The sequence below is a fragment of the Periophthalmus magnuspinnatus genome, chromosome 8 (assembly GCF_009829125.3).
Source record: "Periophthalmus magnuspinnatus isolate fPerMag1 chromosome 8, fPerMag1.2.pri, whole genome shotgun sequence".
Taxonomy (NCBI): domain Eukaryota; kingdom Metazoa; phylum Chordata; class Actinopteri; order Gobiiformes; family Gobiidae; genus Periophthalmus; species Periophthalmus magnuspinnatus.
The window spans coordinates 14,246,535-14,262,320 of record NC_047133.1 but is presented as its reverse complement, the minus strand read 5'-3'; the positions used below and the strand labels follow the sequence as shown (position 1 = coordinate 14,262,320).

General features: G+C 42.2%; 1 protein-coding gene across 4 annotated transcripts in view; it reads left to right on the top strand.

Annotated features, from left to right (window-relative positions):
* The window catches only part of LOC117374516 (homeobox protein Hox-B3a), a 92,113-nt gene that overhangs the window by 71,472 nt on the left and 4,855 nt on the right, over positions 1-15,786 (top strand). For 3 of the 4 annotated variants that reach the window (XM_055223578.1, XM_033970660.2, XM_055223580.1), the window contains 2 exons: positions 3,391-4,125; positions 7,451-10,956. In XM_055223578.1, the coding sequence (XP_055079553.1) occupies positions 3,552-4,125; positions 7,451-8,283 (1,407 nt within the window). In that variant the 5' untranslated portion in view covers positions 3,391-3,551 and the 3' untranslated portion in view covers positions 8,284-10,956. Of the gene's footprint in view, positions 1-237; positions 328-3,390; positions 4,126-7,450 lie in introns of those variants that run through there. The other variant, XM_055223579.1, reaches the window with a different exon arrangement.

The window sequence follows — 15,786 nt, the reverse complement described above, 5'->3', positions numbered from 1 at the left end:
GCTTGTCCCTGCCTGCCGTTGATGCGCCTCGGCGTACGGGGGGGAGCCGAGCCGCGCAGCCCGCTCCCACCGCCACCGACACCGCTACCACCGTTCATGTTGTTATTCGGAGGACTATAGCCTGCACACCGGAGCTGCTGTGCGTTATTTGGCAGAGAGGACACAACACACAACCGCCAAGCTGAGCGAGGACAAGGCGAAGAAAGAATTTGATTTCGGATGGTTGTTACCGAGTGAGGTGGAGATGTGGTGTCAACGCCGGACCTGGTTGGACCGGCACCAGCAGCGGAGCTAAGAGGCGCGAGACACGGGGAGCGGTTTGGAGAGGTAAGGGGGTAGCCTATACGGGCATTGAGGCGCATTGGGCAGGCGGTCGGTGGATGTAGGCCAGAGCTGTGGAGGGGAGGACAACAATAAGGGTACATAGGCGCAGCGTGGTGATTTATGGCCCGTATGACTTCAAACTCGGTTCAGGAAGAGTTCACACAATGCTGTAAGCTGTAGCCCCCCCTCTCCCCCTCTCCTCTGGCCTTCCATCTTTTAACCTTACAATACAAGCTTCTGTCTATCTATATATGTATCCACAACGCGTTATATTGTTTACTGTTCTATTTTATTTTACCATAATATTATTGGTCACGTCATGTTTACGCACGGATTCAAAAACGCTCAGGTATTGTTCAAAGGCCGAGCTGATGTCTGTTAAGAGCATATAGATACTGCGAAAGTTAATGCACTCATGTCTTCCCGCACAGGCGCCATTCGGTAACGCAATATCACCGGATAACGGGTAGACGCGCGAGGAGAGACAGTGGACACCGTCTGGGCAGTGTTGTAACTGTGTTCGCTTTGGATAGCTCAGGGAATGAGAGGAGGAAGAGCAGAGGAGGAGGGAGGGAGGGAGGCGCCGTGTAAAAAGTTGGTGATTGTATTAAGCCGTTGTTGTAGCTGTTCTTTACGCGCAGGGGGCACGTACACGACTTGTCCCGTTTAATGGCCAAACACGATATGATTTAATAACGTATTCCGCCTCCACTCGAGAGCGCGGCCCCTCGCTCCCCCCATAGCCACCGCTCCTTCACTATTCCTCGGAGTAAATCATTAGGATTCCAGGGTGTCTCGGAGAAAGATAAATGGGTGACATGTGTGACGTGCTGAGAGCTAAGCCGCGGCTGGCAAATTTGCGAACGAACTAAAGAAGAGGAGTCGTCTTAATTTAGCTACGTCCAATGCGTAATGAGTGGGATTTGGTACTAATTAACCTTACAATTTGAATGGAACAATTGACTAGCCTATATCTTTTGTTGCTGGCGTGTTAAATATTAGATCATCTATACTATTGACATTTATTCCCGATTATTTTATTCATAATGTGCTGGATAATTTGTGCGTAAAATTGGATAGTCTGTTGTTGCGTGTTACGGGTAAAAATGGCACGGTTAAAATCCAAATAGTAGCCGAATTCTTACAATAGATCCATGTAGATTCAAAATTGCATCCTTAAATTACAATTTTGTCTTTTGTGTAGTATTTGATGAACCATATATAAAACATAATACATTAAAATACAGGATTGTCATTTAGAATTGGCCTACAATGTTACAATATATTTGTCCACTCTTCGCACTCTTTTGGCTTTGGATTTTCGCTTCAGCAATGTCTGGACAGCCTCTTCCCCTCTCTTTTGGTCGTGTTATCTAGACAAATGAATGCCAGGTGACCGCAGTTGGCTGGCCTGGCCCACCCCGGCTCGGAGCTCCAGATAGCGGCTCTAAACTAAGGGCTTTTCCCTCCGGGGGCCACGGTAGAGCCCTGCGTGCGCTCGCTGTGGCCGTTCGACCCTGGTCTGATGGATGGACCAGTGAGTCGTGAAGCTGCTCCTTCCGCCATGTCTCCCAACACCCCTCCCTCCCCTGTCTTCTTATTTTTCCTTTTTTCGTGAGAACTTCAAGGTGCTGTCGCTACAATGTGGAGCAGATTGGAAACAAAGATGGCGTGATGCAGACTGTATTTGTAATGGCATATTGTTCGTTGTTTTGCTTTGATAAACCAGATTTTCATTCACATTTTTAGGCCTATTTCTTCTTCCTAATTTTGCCATATGTAGCCTGTTTTGACCGTGTGCCAAAATTATATACATTTCACTTTATATGCGTACATTGTATCATATTTTCACTCGCTATATTATAGTCTAAAATGTGTTGCGTTTTCTATCTATCTATCTATCTATCTATCTATCTATCTATCTATCTATCTATCTATCTATCTATCTATCTATCTATCTATCTATCTATCTATCTATCTATCTATCTATCTTCGTTAACGATGTGAGCGGGCGTTAATAAATCTGGTTACATTTTTGCGCTGTGGTGTGGAGAGGCCTGGCACGTTACGCAGCGCCGCGGAGGTCTTCTGGTGGAGATATGACTGAGCTGAGAGGCGCAGACAGAGCTCAGTAAATCACAGACACGAGGCCGGAGTTGACACAAATATATATAGGCTACTGCTACACCAGTCCAGTCAGCGGCAGCAGTATACGCGCGCGCAGTCACAAGGCGCCATCGTTACGCACGTGAAACGGCGCGCACGTGACGCATGCGACTGTATTCCTCAGCACGGATCAAAAGCACTGTGTCAGGCCCAAACAAAAGTTGGAACAATGTTATTTATTTATGAATAATATATAGTATAGCAAACTTATAATATAATTATTATGAAACGGCTGAAATGGGAAACAAAAAGCGGGGTACATTTCAATAATATCTTTAGATATACAGCTGCAGACCTATGTGCTACAATTATTTATTTTATTTTATTTTTAAGGTGGTTGCCAGTTAATTGCTTATTATTATTATTATTTCATGTCAAAACCCCCTGATTTATATATATATATATATATATATATATATATATATATATATATATATATATATATATATATATATATATATATATATATACATATATATTAATATATATATATTAGCCAAAATGATAAGAAAGAAACATCTTTTATAATGACCTTTATTATCTATTTATACTTTTTTTTTAATTATTATTCCTTGGCCTCTACACCAGTGTCAGGAGGAGCAGGCTTGCCCTCTGCGTGCCCCCTTCTCCTCCTCCGTGGAGCATCTGCAGGCTGTTCTCTCTCAGGTCCTCTGGGGGGGGTTGGAGGTAGAGAGGTGAGGAGGGTGGTAGGGGTGGGGGGGGCGAGTTACTGAGTGAGTGAGTGAGCGAGCAAGGGGGAAGAAAAGCACTGGTTTCTATTCATGTCATGGCGCCTTTCATTTGAGGAAGATGGATTTATCTCTTTTCTCATTTTCTTCCCCCCCTCCCCTCTTTCATTCTCTCTCTCCCTCTCTTGCTCCCTCCTCCTCTTCCTCACAGGTCAGATTGCAAGGGACCGTTGGAGAGGCACCGTCACGTGACCCCCGGTACCAAATGGTCTTCCGGGAGTGGTGCACAGCAAGGACCGGAGCAGCACACGCAGTCGCCCCTCCCTACCTCCGCACCCTCTCCTCCTCTTCCTCACCCTCCACCTCCTCACCATGCAGAAGACCTCCTACTACGACAACCCCTCCACGCTGTTTGGGGGCGGGTATGCATCCTACCAGGTGCCCGGGGGGAGCGGAGGGGGCGTTGCTACGGGCCCGGCCAATGGCTATGTGGGCGGCTACGATGGTCCGGTGCCAGGTGCGGTCTCCCATCACCCAGCAAACTTCCAGTCCGGCAATGCCCACTTGGAGGCGGAGTCCTACCAGCGTGCCGCGTGCTCACTGCAAGCACTAGGGGGCAGTAGCAGTCACCAAGCGCTGGCAAAGAGCAAAGAGTTGAATGGGAGTTGCATGGGTGCCCAAGTTTCTCCGCCAATATCTTCAAATACGACGAGTAATAGCAGTGGCGGTGCACAGCAGCAAGGGGGCGCCACGGGAACGGCAAAAGCGTCCGCGACCACGAAGAGTGCGTCGAATTCCAGCTCATCCACGGCGTCTTCCACCTCCTCCTCGTCTTCGTCGCTGCCCCCGAACCCGGCACTAGCCAAGCAGATCTTTCCCTGGATGAAGGAATGCCGGCAGACCACCAAGCAGAAGAATGGGTCGCCTACTAGCACGGCGGCTAACGGTGCGTGAGCCGGTGACACACAAGCACCACACTGTTGTTCAGCATCTCATAGACCTTGGGATTGAGTGTACAAAAATGGCCATTGTGGTATCGGAATCAGTATTGAGTATTGAGTCTATTCTTCAGTAACGAAATCGAGTTTGACGGGGTTTTTTTATCATGACAACACAAATTCTTAGACATCCATATAACCAAAACAATGAAAAACAGTAAACGAAACAGCTGCGTTATGACTCAATAAGCTACTGGGTCACTCACTATTGATCAATACATTTATCACACTACAGAGTCAGGATGCTTTGGAATTAACACAATAATTAGCATCTCAAAAGTATGATACATTGGCAATAAGAAAAGTACAGTAAAAGTAATAGCTAGTATTAAATGCCAAAAGAAGAGGTGGGTTTTCAGTCTTAAAAACAAAACAGCATAATTTGGGCCCTTTAATTATACTTTTTGGTCATTTGTACCAAAAGAAAAGCGTCCAATTAAATCCACCATCTTTGTACAGTGTAGGGCCCATCTGTCTGTATAAGCATGGGCATGTGTTGATCGTCCTCCTCGTCACTGTCCCCGTATCTGCTCCTCTTTTCACCACCTCCTATCTCTCTTTCCGTCCCTCTACAGCCCCCTTCTCTCTCTCCCTCTCTTTCGCTCTCCCTCTCTCTTTCTCTCTCATTGGCCTTATCACATCTTCAGCACAGTCCCTGGAGGCTCTCTCTCTATCTGTCCCTCTCTACCCATCTCTCACTCAGCCTCTGTCTCTCTCCCTCCCTCTCTCTCATTGGCCTTATCACATCTTCAGCACAGTCACTGGAGGCTCTCTCTCTATGTGTCCCTCTCTATCCATCTCTCTCTCTCTCTCTCTCGTTTTCCTTCTTTTTTCATATACACACTGAGCTGGTTCTGGGGTAGTACTTGAAAAAAGGAGGGAAAAAAGTGAAATATATCTGTAAGAGTATCAAATATCAGACAGTAGACCAGCCACAAACCAGACACCTTTACAAAAGTTACTACAATCACACCTGAGCATGTGTTGCCAGAGCCTTAACCTGCAGATAGAGGACACATGCGAGTCTTTCTCATTCTCAGTGTATGGACAGGCCTCATGTGAAAGATCAGAACCTCCAGATTTCACTCACTGAGCTGCACAGGCACTTGGCTGTAGATGCTAGTGTTTAGACAGTGAGGCTAATTTTGCTTTCTGATTGAATAATCGTATTGAGAACAAAACACAAAATTATACTATAAACAAAATGTCCATCATGTCCAATGTTTTTGTAATAAAGAAAAAAATCTACGTCCTCACTACCTAAACCCAGCACCTGCAGCTGATCATGATTCAGTGCTAGTGCAGCCTCTGCAGCTCAGTGACTGAATTTTGATGCTTTTGAGCTTTCACATAAAACAGTATATCTACAGGTGAAATCACATGATTTCACCTGTAGATATACTGAGAATGAGAAAAACTTGTATGTGTCCTCTATCTGCAGGTTAAGACTCTGGCAGTGCCGGTTCAGTGGTGCTTTTAGTTCCTCAAGACCACAAGCTACACACCTCACCTTTAACACATAGAAGCACTTCCTGAAAAGCAACTTTGTGACATAAGTTAGAGCCAGGTATTTTGAGCTCTTGAAAGCATCACTGCCAATACTACATTACTGAAGCATGCATGAATGACACAGGTATGGTTTTGATGAGAAAACTAGATTGTAATTGTTTTTTTAAGTTTTTTTATTCAAACCTTTAATATACAATATTACAAGATTCCTTTTGTCCACATTTTGACATTACTTACCCCTTTTTTCCTCTTCATGTTTAATGTACCATTCACCTGAGAAAATATCTCTCTCCTCTGCCCCTGCTCCGAGAATAAAGCAAATATTCATTTGCAACCAATTCAAATTCCACATTTGATAAGATGCAAACGAAACAGACATCTTCAAATGTGAGATATGACCAAATGAACATGGACTAGTGCGTCTCGATGTGTGTTAATATAATGTGTGTGTCTGATAAGGGCCAACACAAACGTGAGGCTGGGAATTGGAGATTAAAAAGGATTACAGTGAATCAGTCAGGTATAGAGAGAGCGCATGTGACAGCAGGCTTATTGATGACAATTTGAAACAATTACTTTATGAAATGTCAACTGCAAAGGTGAGGGGAGGGCTCACTCAGGCAGGTGCTGCGCTGTAGAGAAGTCATGTGACAAGGAGATAAAGTGACATAAGTAAAATATGTCATGAATAAAAATAGATAATAGATTTATAGCCACTTTATGATATAACGGCATAATGGCATAATATTATCATGTGAAATAGGACTTTTGAACAACTTAGAAAATAAATTAGATTGTTATTAACATTTTCTTTTTTTATTTATTTTGTATCATATTTTACTTTATTTATTTATTGATTGATTGATTGATTGATTTATATACAGTACTGCGGTATATAGATTAAAAAATATATTGCTCCTCTTTATTTCATTGCATTATTACTTTACATTGCACATTGTAAACATATCTATAAGTATTAATATTTGACAACAGGCTGAAATATGAATGGCTAAACTAATAAAAACACTTCTTTAGCGACATGACATCTTATTAGTAAGTGGCTGAATGACTGGTGAATTTAAGCAGTCACGGAAACTGCAGTACATAGTTTGAGTTATCTTGTGGATATGTTTAACTACTGCAATTGTGATAAAACTTGAATGTAAATAGGCTTTATGAAAACAGAGCCGTAATGTACGTATTTATTTTATCCTGCCTTTCTAATCACTGCCTTGTACTCTGTACTATGTGTACTCTGCACTATGTACTGTGTGTACTGTGTGTACTCTGTGCACAATGCACGGTGTGTAAACTGTGCACTACTGTGTGTACTGTGTGCCCAGGGCTAGGCTCAGCGCGCCGCTTAATAACTGACACTTTTATCAAGTGTTGACAACTAATATGAGCCTAATCCAGCTCTGCCCACGGCCCTGCTGCTTTATTAACCCGCAGCATGTCCACAGTGTGTCCACAGTATGTCCACAGTGTGTCCACAGTATGTCCACAGTGTGTCCACAGTGTGTCCACAGTATGTCCACAGTATGTCCACAGTATGTCCACAGACACACAGGCTCAGGGCTCTGGGGCTCACCTGCTCATGCGAGTGTAGATACATACAGCCACTGCTGCTGTTAGTATTCTCTTTCACAGGTTATATTCACTGGTTACGTTACATTTGCCCAGACTCGTATAACAAGAGTCACTTTGTTCTGTTGTTTGTTTTGCACAGTGTGTTACTAAAGGGTGTGTTGTCTTTGTACTCAGCCTCAGCAGCAGCAGCGGGCGACAGCGCCAGTCCTGGAGAGAAGAGTCCCACCGGAGGCTCCTCAGCCTCGTCCAAGCGAGCGCGGACGGCCTACACCAGCGCTCAGCTGGTGGAGCTGGAGAAGGAGTTCCACTTTAACCGCTACCTGTGTCGGCCGCGCCGTGTGGAGATGGCCAACCTGCTCAACCTGTCAGAGCGACAGATCAAAATCTGGTTCCAGAACCGCCGCATGAAGTACAAGAAGGACCAGAAGTCCAAGGGCCTGAGCTCCAGCTCTGGAGGCCCGTCTCCTACGGGCTCCCCTCCCCTCACCATGCAGTCCACCGCGGGCTTCCTCAACTCCATGCACCCCATGGGCGGAGGTGGCTATGATGCGCCCTCTCCCCCTTCCTTCAGCAAGCACCAGGGAGTGTCCTACTCCATGCCCACTGCCTACTCCAACGTCCCCATGAAGGGCTGCCCCCCCCAGCAGAAGTACGGAGCTCCGGACCCCGACTATGACCCTCACCCACACCACAGTTTAGTACAGACCAACAGTGGCGGCTACGGCACGCCCAACAACATGCAGGCTAGCCCCGTGTATGTGCAGGGAGGGGGATACGTGCAGGAGCCCATGGGGGGGTCCGGGGCATCTATGTACGGTCTGAACCACCTGGGCCCCACGCCCCCCCTCCACCAGACCATGGACTATAATGGAGCAGGGCCAATGGCCAACCAGCACCACGTGGGTGGGGCCTGTGACCCCCCCACACACCCCACCTACACCGAGCTGTCGGCGCACCACTCCTCTCAGGGCAGAATCCAGGAAGCACCCAAGCTCACGCACCTGTAGCAGGTTTGACCCACCTGTACCACATAGACTCTGTCAGACTGTAGCAGCGCAGAGACAAAGAGGGGCCGCAGGGGCCACTGTGCACTGAGGGGCTGTAAACACTGCCACCATGGCCCATACTGGCACAAGCTCTCCTCACATGTGGAGGTGTATAATGCCAGGACATACCTCCTACCGCCCGTCTGTAATGTTAACACATAAAAACCCAATCCTTTAAATCCTCAGGCCTTCCTCAGTACTGGTCTGAGCACAGAGCGCTGCTGTGGACAGTGAGGTGTGAAGAGAGAGGCACATCAACGCTCCTCTGCTCCTGACTCTTCACTTTCCCAAGGCAGCTCAAAATCTGATCATTAGCTGACAAAAGCACATAGCAGCCCCACTCTAACCCAGCCGGCTGTAGACATCTTAGTATATGTTTAATAAAAAGCTCAGAGCCATAGCCCGCCTCATCCACCTCCCTCCTCTTAAATTACATAGTTGAGATTTTAATGGCCACTTAACGATGTACTTAGATTTACGACGCCCACACATGCAGTCTCTCTGTCCTGCAGGCTGCAAAGGCGGTAGTCCAACCTCCCTCCTCAGTCTCTCCACCCAACACCACCGACCCCCCCTCAGACGCATTACACCCCTGGGTGCCCCTCTCTCTCTGCCTCTGCCCTCACTTTACCTGTTGTTAACAGTAAATCTTTGGCTGGAGTTGTGGTTTCGCTCAGCGGTACGGCACTAGTATGGTTTCAGACGGTATGGCATGGTTGTCTACAAACTTAATCAAATTTGCAATCAGGAAATGGTACTTTGGGATACCATATTTGGCACATTTGGGATTGTGTGCGTGTGATGTCATAAGATTCTCAAAAAGTGAATTGTTTGAAAATGCTCCTAATCCTAATGCTTTGGTTTTGATCTGTTTTATGGTTAGTATCTCTGTTATTACATGGACTTTTCACAAGAGACAAAAACTGGTGCAAAGTTAGATTTTGTTCTTTAACTAAGGCGATGTTCCCTGTAGCGTCAAAGATTCACTGAATCATGGAGAGTTGATTGGTAGCAATTCACAGGAATAAATACTTCATTAACTATTGTACTACTAATATTGGTCTACTTCTTGTATTTAAAATTTGTAAATATTTTAGAACACAAATGCTACCTTTAAGTAATAAGAATGTACAAATTAAAACATACTTTGCCTTCTTGACAATTGAAACCTGTCAAGACCATGCCATACCATGCCAAAGCGTGCCAAACCGCCCCCCGAAACCCCTCCTCAGCCTCCTTCCTGTCTGTGGCTCTTCCATTGTTTTAAGTACATTACCCACAATCCTCCACAGACCAGGCCCCGTGCACACACAGGTCCATCAACACTCCCTCTCTCACTGATTTTACAGGGTTTAGCTTGAAAGCTCAACAAAACGCTAGCTGTTTTTTGGCTAACACTCAGCAAGGCGGGTTAGCTAGTAATGCAGACACGGGCTAAGCTAGCTTCCTCACGCTGACACATGTAGCTAGCTGTTGACATCTCCAAACAAACTCACGGTCGGACACCTTAATGTTCTTTTTAGCACATCATCGACACAGGGTATACATAGTGGAGAACACTATTTATTTATTATTGACTTGGGTGAGTTTTGCCCTCCCTCCTTCCTGCTAGCTCTAGATCACTATGGAAGGGTATATTTCCAGGGCTGAAAATTCAAAAGGCAAAAAATTGAGACAAATATTTAGTTGAAATAAAGTAAAGTATTCACATTAACTCATTTTAGATTTAAATTGCAAAAATAATCTATAAATAATGCCGTGTCAAATTAAGTGCATATTACCATTGTATGAAATGGTTTGTTTTTTGTTTTGTTTTTTGTTTTTCAGGTGGAGGGTCAGTCACATGCTTGTCTCCATGGAGATTGTAATTGCATTTACTTTAATGTTCCGCAGTATGGCATTAAACTAGCCAATCTTGCATTTATTCAGTTCCTACGGTTTTATTTATATCAATATTATATATGAAAAAAAAAATGTATTAAAAATATCTTGAATAAGTGGAGAGATCCGACCTGTAATTTGACTTGATGGCCTCACATGCTTGTTTCCATGGAGATCGGTTTTACTTATTTGAAAAGGGACATTGCACATTAATCAATGTTAAACAATGAAAATGTGCCAAGATTTGCTGACTGTAGCCAATTGTTAGAGTTTTGAAATTTATTTTTAAGATTTTTGCCTCACTGTGGAACATTTCAGGTTAAGTAATTTCATCGACACGGAGACAATAGGTGGCGGACTTTCTATTAAAAAGGTTACCTAGTGCATCTTTAACAGACATTACAAATACTATGAATAGGTAGAAAGAGTTTTGAATCTTCATATGGGAAATTTGAGATTTTAGCACAAAATTATTATTACGAATCAGTTTTTTGCCTCTAACCTTTGCCCTTTGGATCTTCAGCTTTGGTTTTGACATTAGCGGACAGCGGTGACAGTGGGTTGGTCCCAGTTTTCTAATGTTTGTTTCACATATCTTGACTTTTAACGTGGATACAGGGTATATATTTGAACAAAATGCATGTGCTGGGTTTGGATGCGGTGTGGGCACGTTTGAGCACATTTGGGCCAGACAGTGAGGTAAGAGTGTCCAAAGCAGGGCTACAAAACCGAACTGAAATTTAGCAGATAAAAAAAAAAAAAAAAAAAAACATTGTGATTTGATTTTCTACTTATTTTTAATCAAGATTTGAATCACAGGTCATATTTTACACCAAACGAGACTGAAATCTGAATCATACATTTCAGTGCATGTTTGTAGATGTCTAAACTACAGGGTTTGCAGCTTTTACACAGAATAAAACCCCATGGAGACACAGGGAGGGCATCTGACACATTTCACACTAACACATTTCAGAACATGTTTGTATAGGTGTTGTTAGCTTCTTTTATTGCCAAAACATGTAATTGAGAGTATTTTTAAGAGGTGTCATATTATAGTGAAAAAGAAGACCTTTATGAATTCACAAGCCATGTCCGTGTTCTGAGTCATTTTAACATTTCAAATATTCTTACATTATGCTGTTTTTTCAGCAAATATTACATTCATTAAACAAATTTTAACCATGAAATTTAGGACACACACCATCAAAAGTAGTGTATCTAAGTAGTTAACTATTACTATTTTGTCATTGAAGTATTTGTTATTTTATTGAGCTGGTTGAATTATATGAAGATTATTTGACTTTTTTTAGATTTACAATTTTGGGTTGGTTTAATTTTATATTTTGTTTTGTTTGATTTTGTTTTGTTTTAATTCAAAATTGTTTGCAAATTTTAGTATAAAAATGGCACTTAGCAAGTTGTGTAAAAATAGGTTAATTTTAGATGTTTTTGTATGAGATAAATGTCAAACTAAGTCATATACAATAATAATAATAATAATAATAATAATAATAATAATAATACAATTAATTCAAACAAGCCAAAACTACTCAAAACAAATCATTTAAGCTCATTGGACATTTTTATTTTTTTTACAGTATAGACCCTCAGCTTTACCTTCATGTTACCTGTTTGCCCTTTGACCTTTGACCCGTACTCACTGTCCTCACTTTGAATGCCTCCAAAATGGCCGCCCACACCGCACCACCCGGTGCATCATTGTTGCACTTAGAGTTTACATTTTGATGGTTCTAAAGGTGAAATACTACAAATGAAATCTTATTTTGAAGGCCGAGAGACCCTCCAATCAAAGCGTCTTCGGCCCGCGCGTGTTCCAGACTCTATATAAATATTTATTTGTTATAGCCAGTTTAAAAAAGAACCGTCTGTTTTTGTATTATTTATCCTTCATGTATTTATATGGAGAAGATACTGTACTTTTTTAGCATTACCTGTTACGAAATGAAAAAAAAAAAATTGTGTTACTTCTTCCTGTCTGATGTATTGAGTTTGAGTTGGTGTATTTTAGGAGAGTAGTTTTCCGGTGTACATATGTTGTTGGCGTGTACAGGGAAACAGACTTACAGACAAAACGTTAGCTGGATACACTTCCTTTGTCCTTTGTAGCGCTTTTTGGTTCATTGTTGAGAGAGTTGTCTGTCCAACAATTCTTTAATAAAATGTTATGTTATTCGGAGATGCTATAGTGTGCGCGTCCGCAGTCTGTGGGGGGTGTCATTGTCCGATTTGGAACCTTACCCGATTTGGCACCCTGCATGCCCTGATACTTTGGCACGAACATTAAACTTGCCATAGTAACCACACTTTGGACAAACCTATTTTTTGAGATTCATTCAGTTAATTTATTTTTGGAATATAAACAGTTTTACTGAGAAGTACTTGCTTAAAGAGAGGGTATTTTACTTGGGATATTAACTTCTAACATGTGACATATTTAGATCACCATGCTACCTTTTCTTGTTTTGAAAATGCTATAATCGCTCAAAACAACATAGTGTTTTATAAGTTTCACTTTCATTTTTGACACTTTGAGTCCCACTCCCCCTTCAGAGCACTATCACAACACAATCAGCCTGCATTCCACTAATGAAACTATCAGGTTTGTCCAGTTGCTGTGTACAGTTTTGTATCATGCTTTTGTATATTTATGGAGCATGGATGGTGCAGGCATGTGGGCGGAGCCTTGCACAGAATCTTACAGACAACTGGAAGGAGTGTTCAAACAGGGCCAGAGAGATCATTGAATAGATTAGATAGATTAGATAGATTAGATAGATTAGATAGATTAGATAGATTAGATAGATTAGATAGATAGATAGATAGATAGATAGATAGATAGATAGATAGATAGATAGATAGATAGATAGATAGATAGATAAGCAATATATGTGGCTACAGCAGACAGAGCACAAAAGCACATAAAGAACACATCTAAAACATTTAAGCAAATTAAATTTAAAAGGTGCCAAATCAGGTAATGATGGTGGTGTTAGGACAGGGGTGCCATAACGTGGCTGTGACTATGACGGTCGCCATTGCAACGGGTAAACAAGCCCTGACCTACTTCCCGTTGAGAGCGGTGAAAAAGGCTGATCAATGCAGAGCTCCACAAACATTGCAAGAAATATCCCCAAATACCTTAATCTGAATCTGAGTCAATTTAAAGTTTATAATTTATTTCTTAAAACAGTGCTGCATTTTTGAAGAAAACTGAACAGATTTGTTTTTTAAATGGAATGATTTGAACAGAGTGGCGGCAATAGACCGTACACACTCTAAACTATGGTTGTGTGGAATTTTGGTGCAATGCATTTTGGATTTCTAGTTTGTAATTTTGGTTCTATGTGAGTCATCTAAAATCCTTAATATGAAAATGCAGACGATATTAACCATGGGATGTAACAATGTCCAAATGTCAGTTATGATTTCACAATATTCGCATTAGGAGGTGCACAGTTGACGCTTTGCTCAGTTTCTATTACAGCTTATCAATTTCAAAGGATTTTGGTCTATCTCAGTCCTTAACTTTTAGAGATTATTATTTGAGATTTTAAAAGTCCATAGGATTTAAAGGTGTACTATGTCACATTTCAGGTGGAGGTTCTGCCACCTTCTTGTCTCCATGGAGATGTTATTGCTTTGCCTAGAAATAACGTTCCAAGTTGCATGTTTTTGTGTATTTTTGGCAATTAAAACACCTGTATAACTGAATGAATAGTTTGATCCTATGCTATGGAACATTCCAGATATAGCAATGATATCTCCTTGGAGACCCTCGACCAGAAAAGTGACAGTGCACCTTTAATATTGAAAATTTAACATAGTCTCCATACAGTTATGTGAAATGTTCAAAATGCAATGACCTATTTTCTGTGTACAATCACTGCTTTAGATATGCTTCCTCTCCTCCTCTCTCTCTTTCCCACGCTCCTCTTCCTCACTCTTTCACGTACAAACTTCACCCGTGTTTACATGTTTGATAAAGCGCCGCGAGCCCTTCTGCGCCGTGACGTTCTGGGCTGATGGGCGGGGTCACGTGGTTTTGGCTCTGTTTTTAGCCATACTTTGCACAGCGCGTGTCTCCACTCTCCACTCTCTCCAGCCGGGGCCCTTAAGAGCGGCGTAAAAACTTCTCCCATAAATCATTGCGCCGTAAATAACGCTCGCGCTTCCCTTTTACATCTCCGCTGGACTAACAGACAATAAAAAACACCAATAAGCGCAGATTGGATCTAATTTATTGCCTCGTAAAAGCGGGCGGAGGTACGCGGTAGGGGAGGGAGTGAGGAGGTCCATAGACGCTTGTTCAGGTACTTGGTTATTAGAAGATGGTCAAGATATTATACCAGGATTTTGTGCGTAAAAATGAAACAAAATTACGTAGATCTCCAGGCTACGATTTACTACTGGGACTCCATGTGACTCGTATAAAATAATAGTATCTTTGAAAATAATGGGAATTTATGGGAAAATATTGGACATAACGTATTAAGTCCATAATAATTTTTGGTGGACGTAAAGGTGCAATACGTTACTTTACGTGTAGGAGGTGCTTTGCTTTGGCTAGAATGTTACATAGTATGTCATTTAAATTGGCTATCTCCATGGAGACAAGCCCCTGACACCACTAGACCCAGTTAAAGTCAGATCTGTGGAGAGTTGGCCCAGCTCACAGTAAGAAGCCATGTTTTTCAGTGTACTGTTAGCAAAAAAAAAAACAGCTGTATTTGAATAAATGCAAGATATGGACGTTTAATGCCATACTTTGGAACACTGAACACTGAAGGCAAAGCAATAACATCTCCATGACAAGCAGAAATGTTACATAGTGCAGCTTTAAGTTGGCACGTCGTGCGTAATGGCGAAATAATCCTCCAAAAAGTGGCAAAAAGTTACTGTTTAAGATGGTAACGAGTATTCCAATCCTTCCAATGTTTAACAATTTCTTTCAAATGTAAGTAGTTTAGCTAAAGGGCAGAAAATATAAGACTTAATACGTAAGCATTTACACGTTTAGGCAGAAAATAGGAAATTACAATGGCCCCATATCCTGGAAAGTCCTAGAAAAGAATCTTCAGATGTAAAGTTGTCAAGCTATTTACATAAATGCCTTTTACGTGAAATACTTGGCAACTTGACGCTTTAAAAACAAATTAAATCCACATTCTTAAAAATAAACGCTATGAATCCATTAAAAATACTGAAACTTTCAAACTCTATTCATTAGCAACAACAGCAGTGCAGTGTCATGGAAATGCAAAGTTAAATTAAGGCAAAAAATAGTCCTCATTTCTGATGCAATAGATGAGCAACAATTCAGTTCAAAAGTGTTTCTTCGTGCTGCAGCCTGTGTCCCGGTTTGGCGCAAAATGAACAGCTTGTGCGCGCACTTTTGGGGCTTTATACGTTACGGCCTACACACATTTTGCGCCTTTTCACTGCACCAGAAAGCTCTCACTCCCACGTAAATTTCTGCTTTTTTTGTCAAGCCCCCTCCAACAAAAAATACCAAATCGTATATGTTATAACGAGTTTGATGATTCTGAGATGATTTGAAAG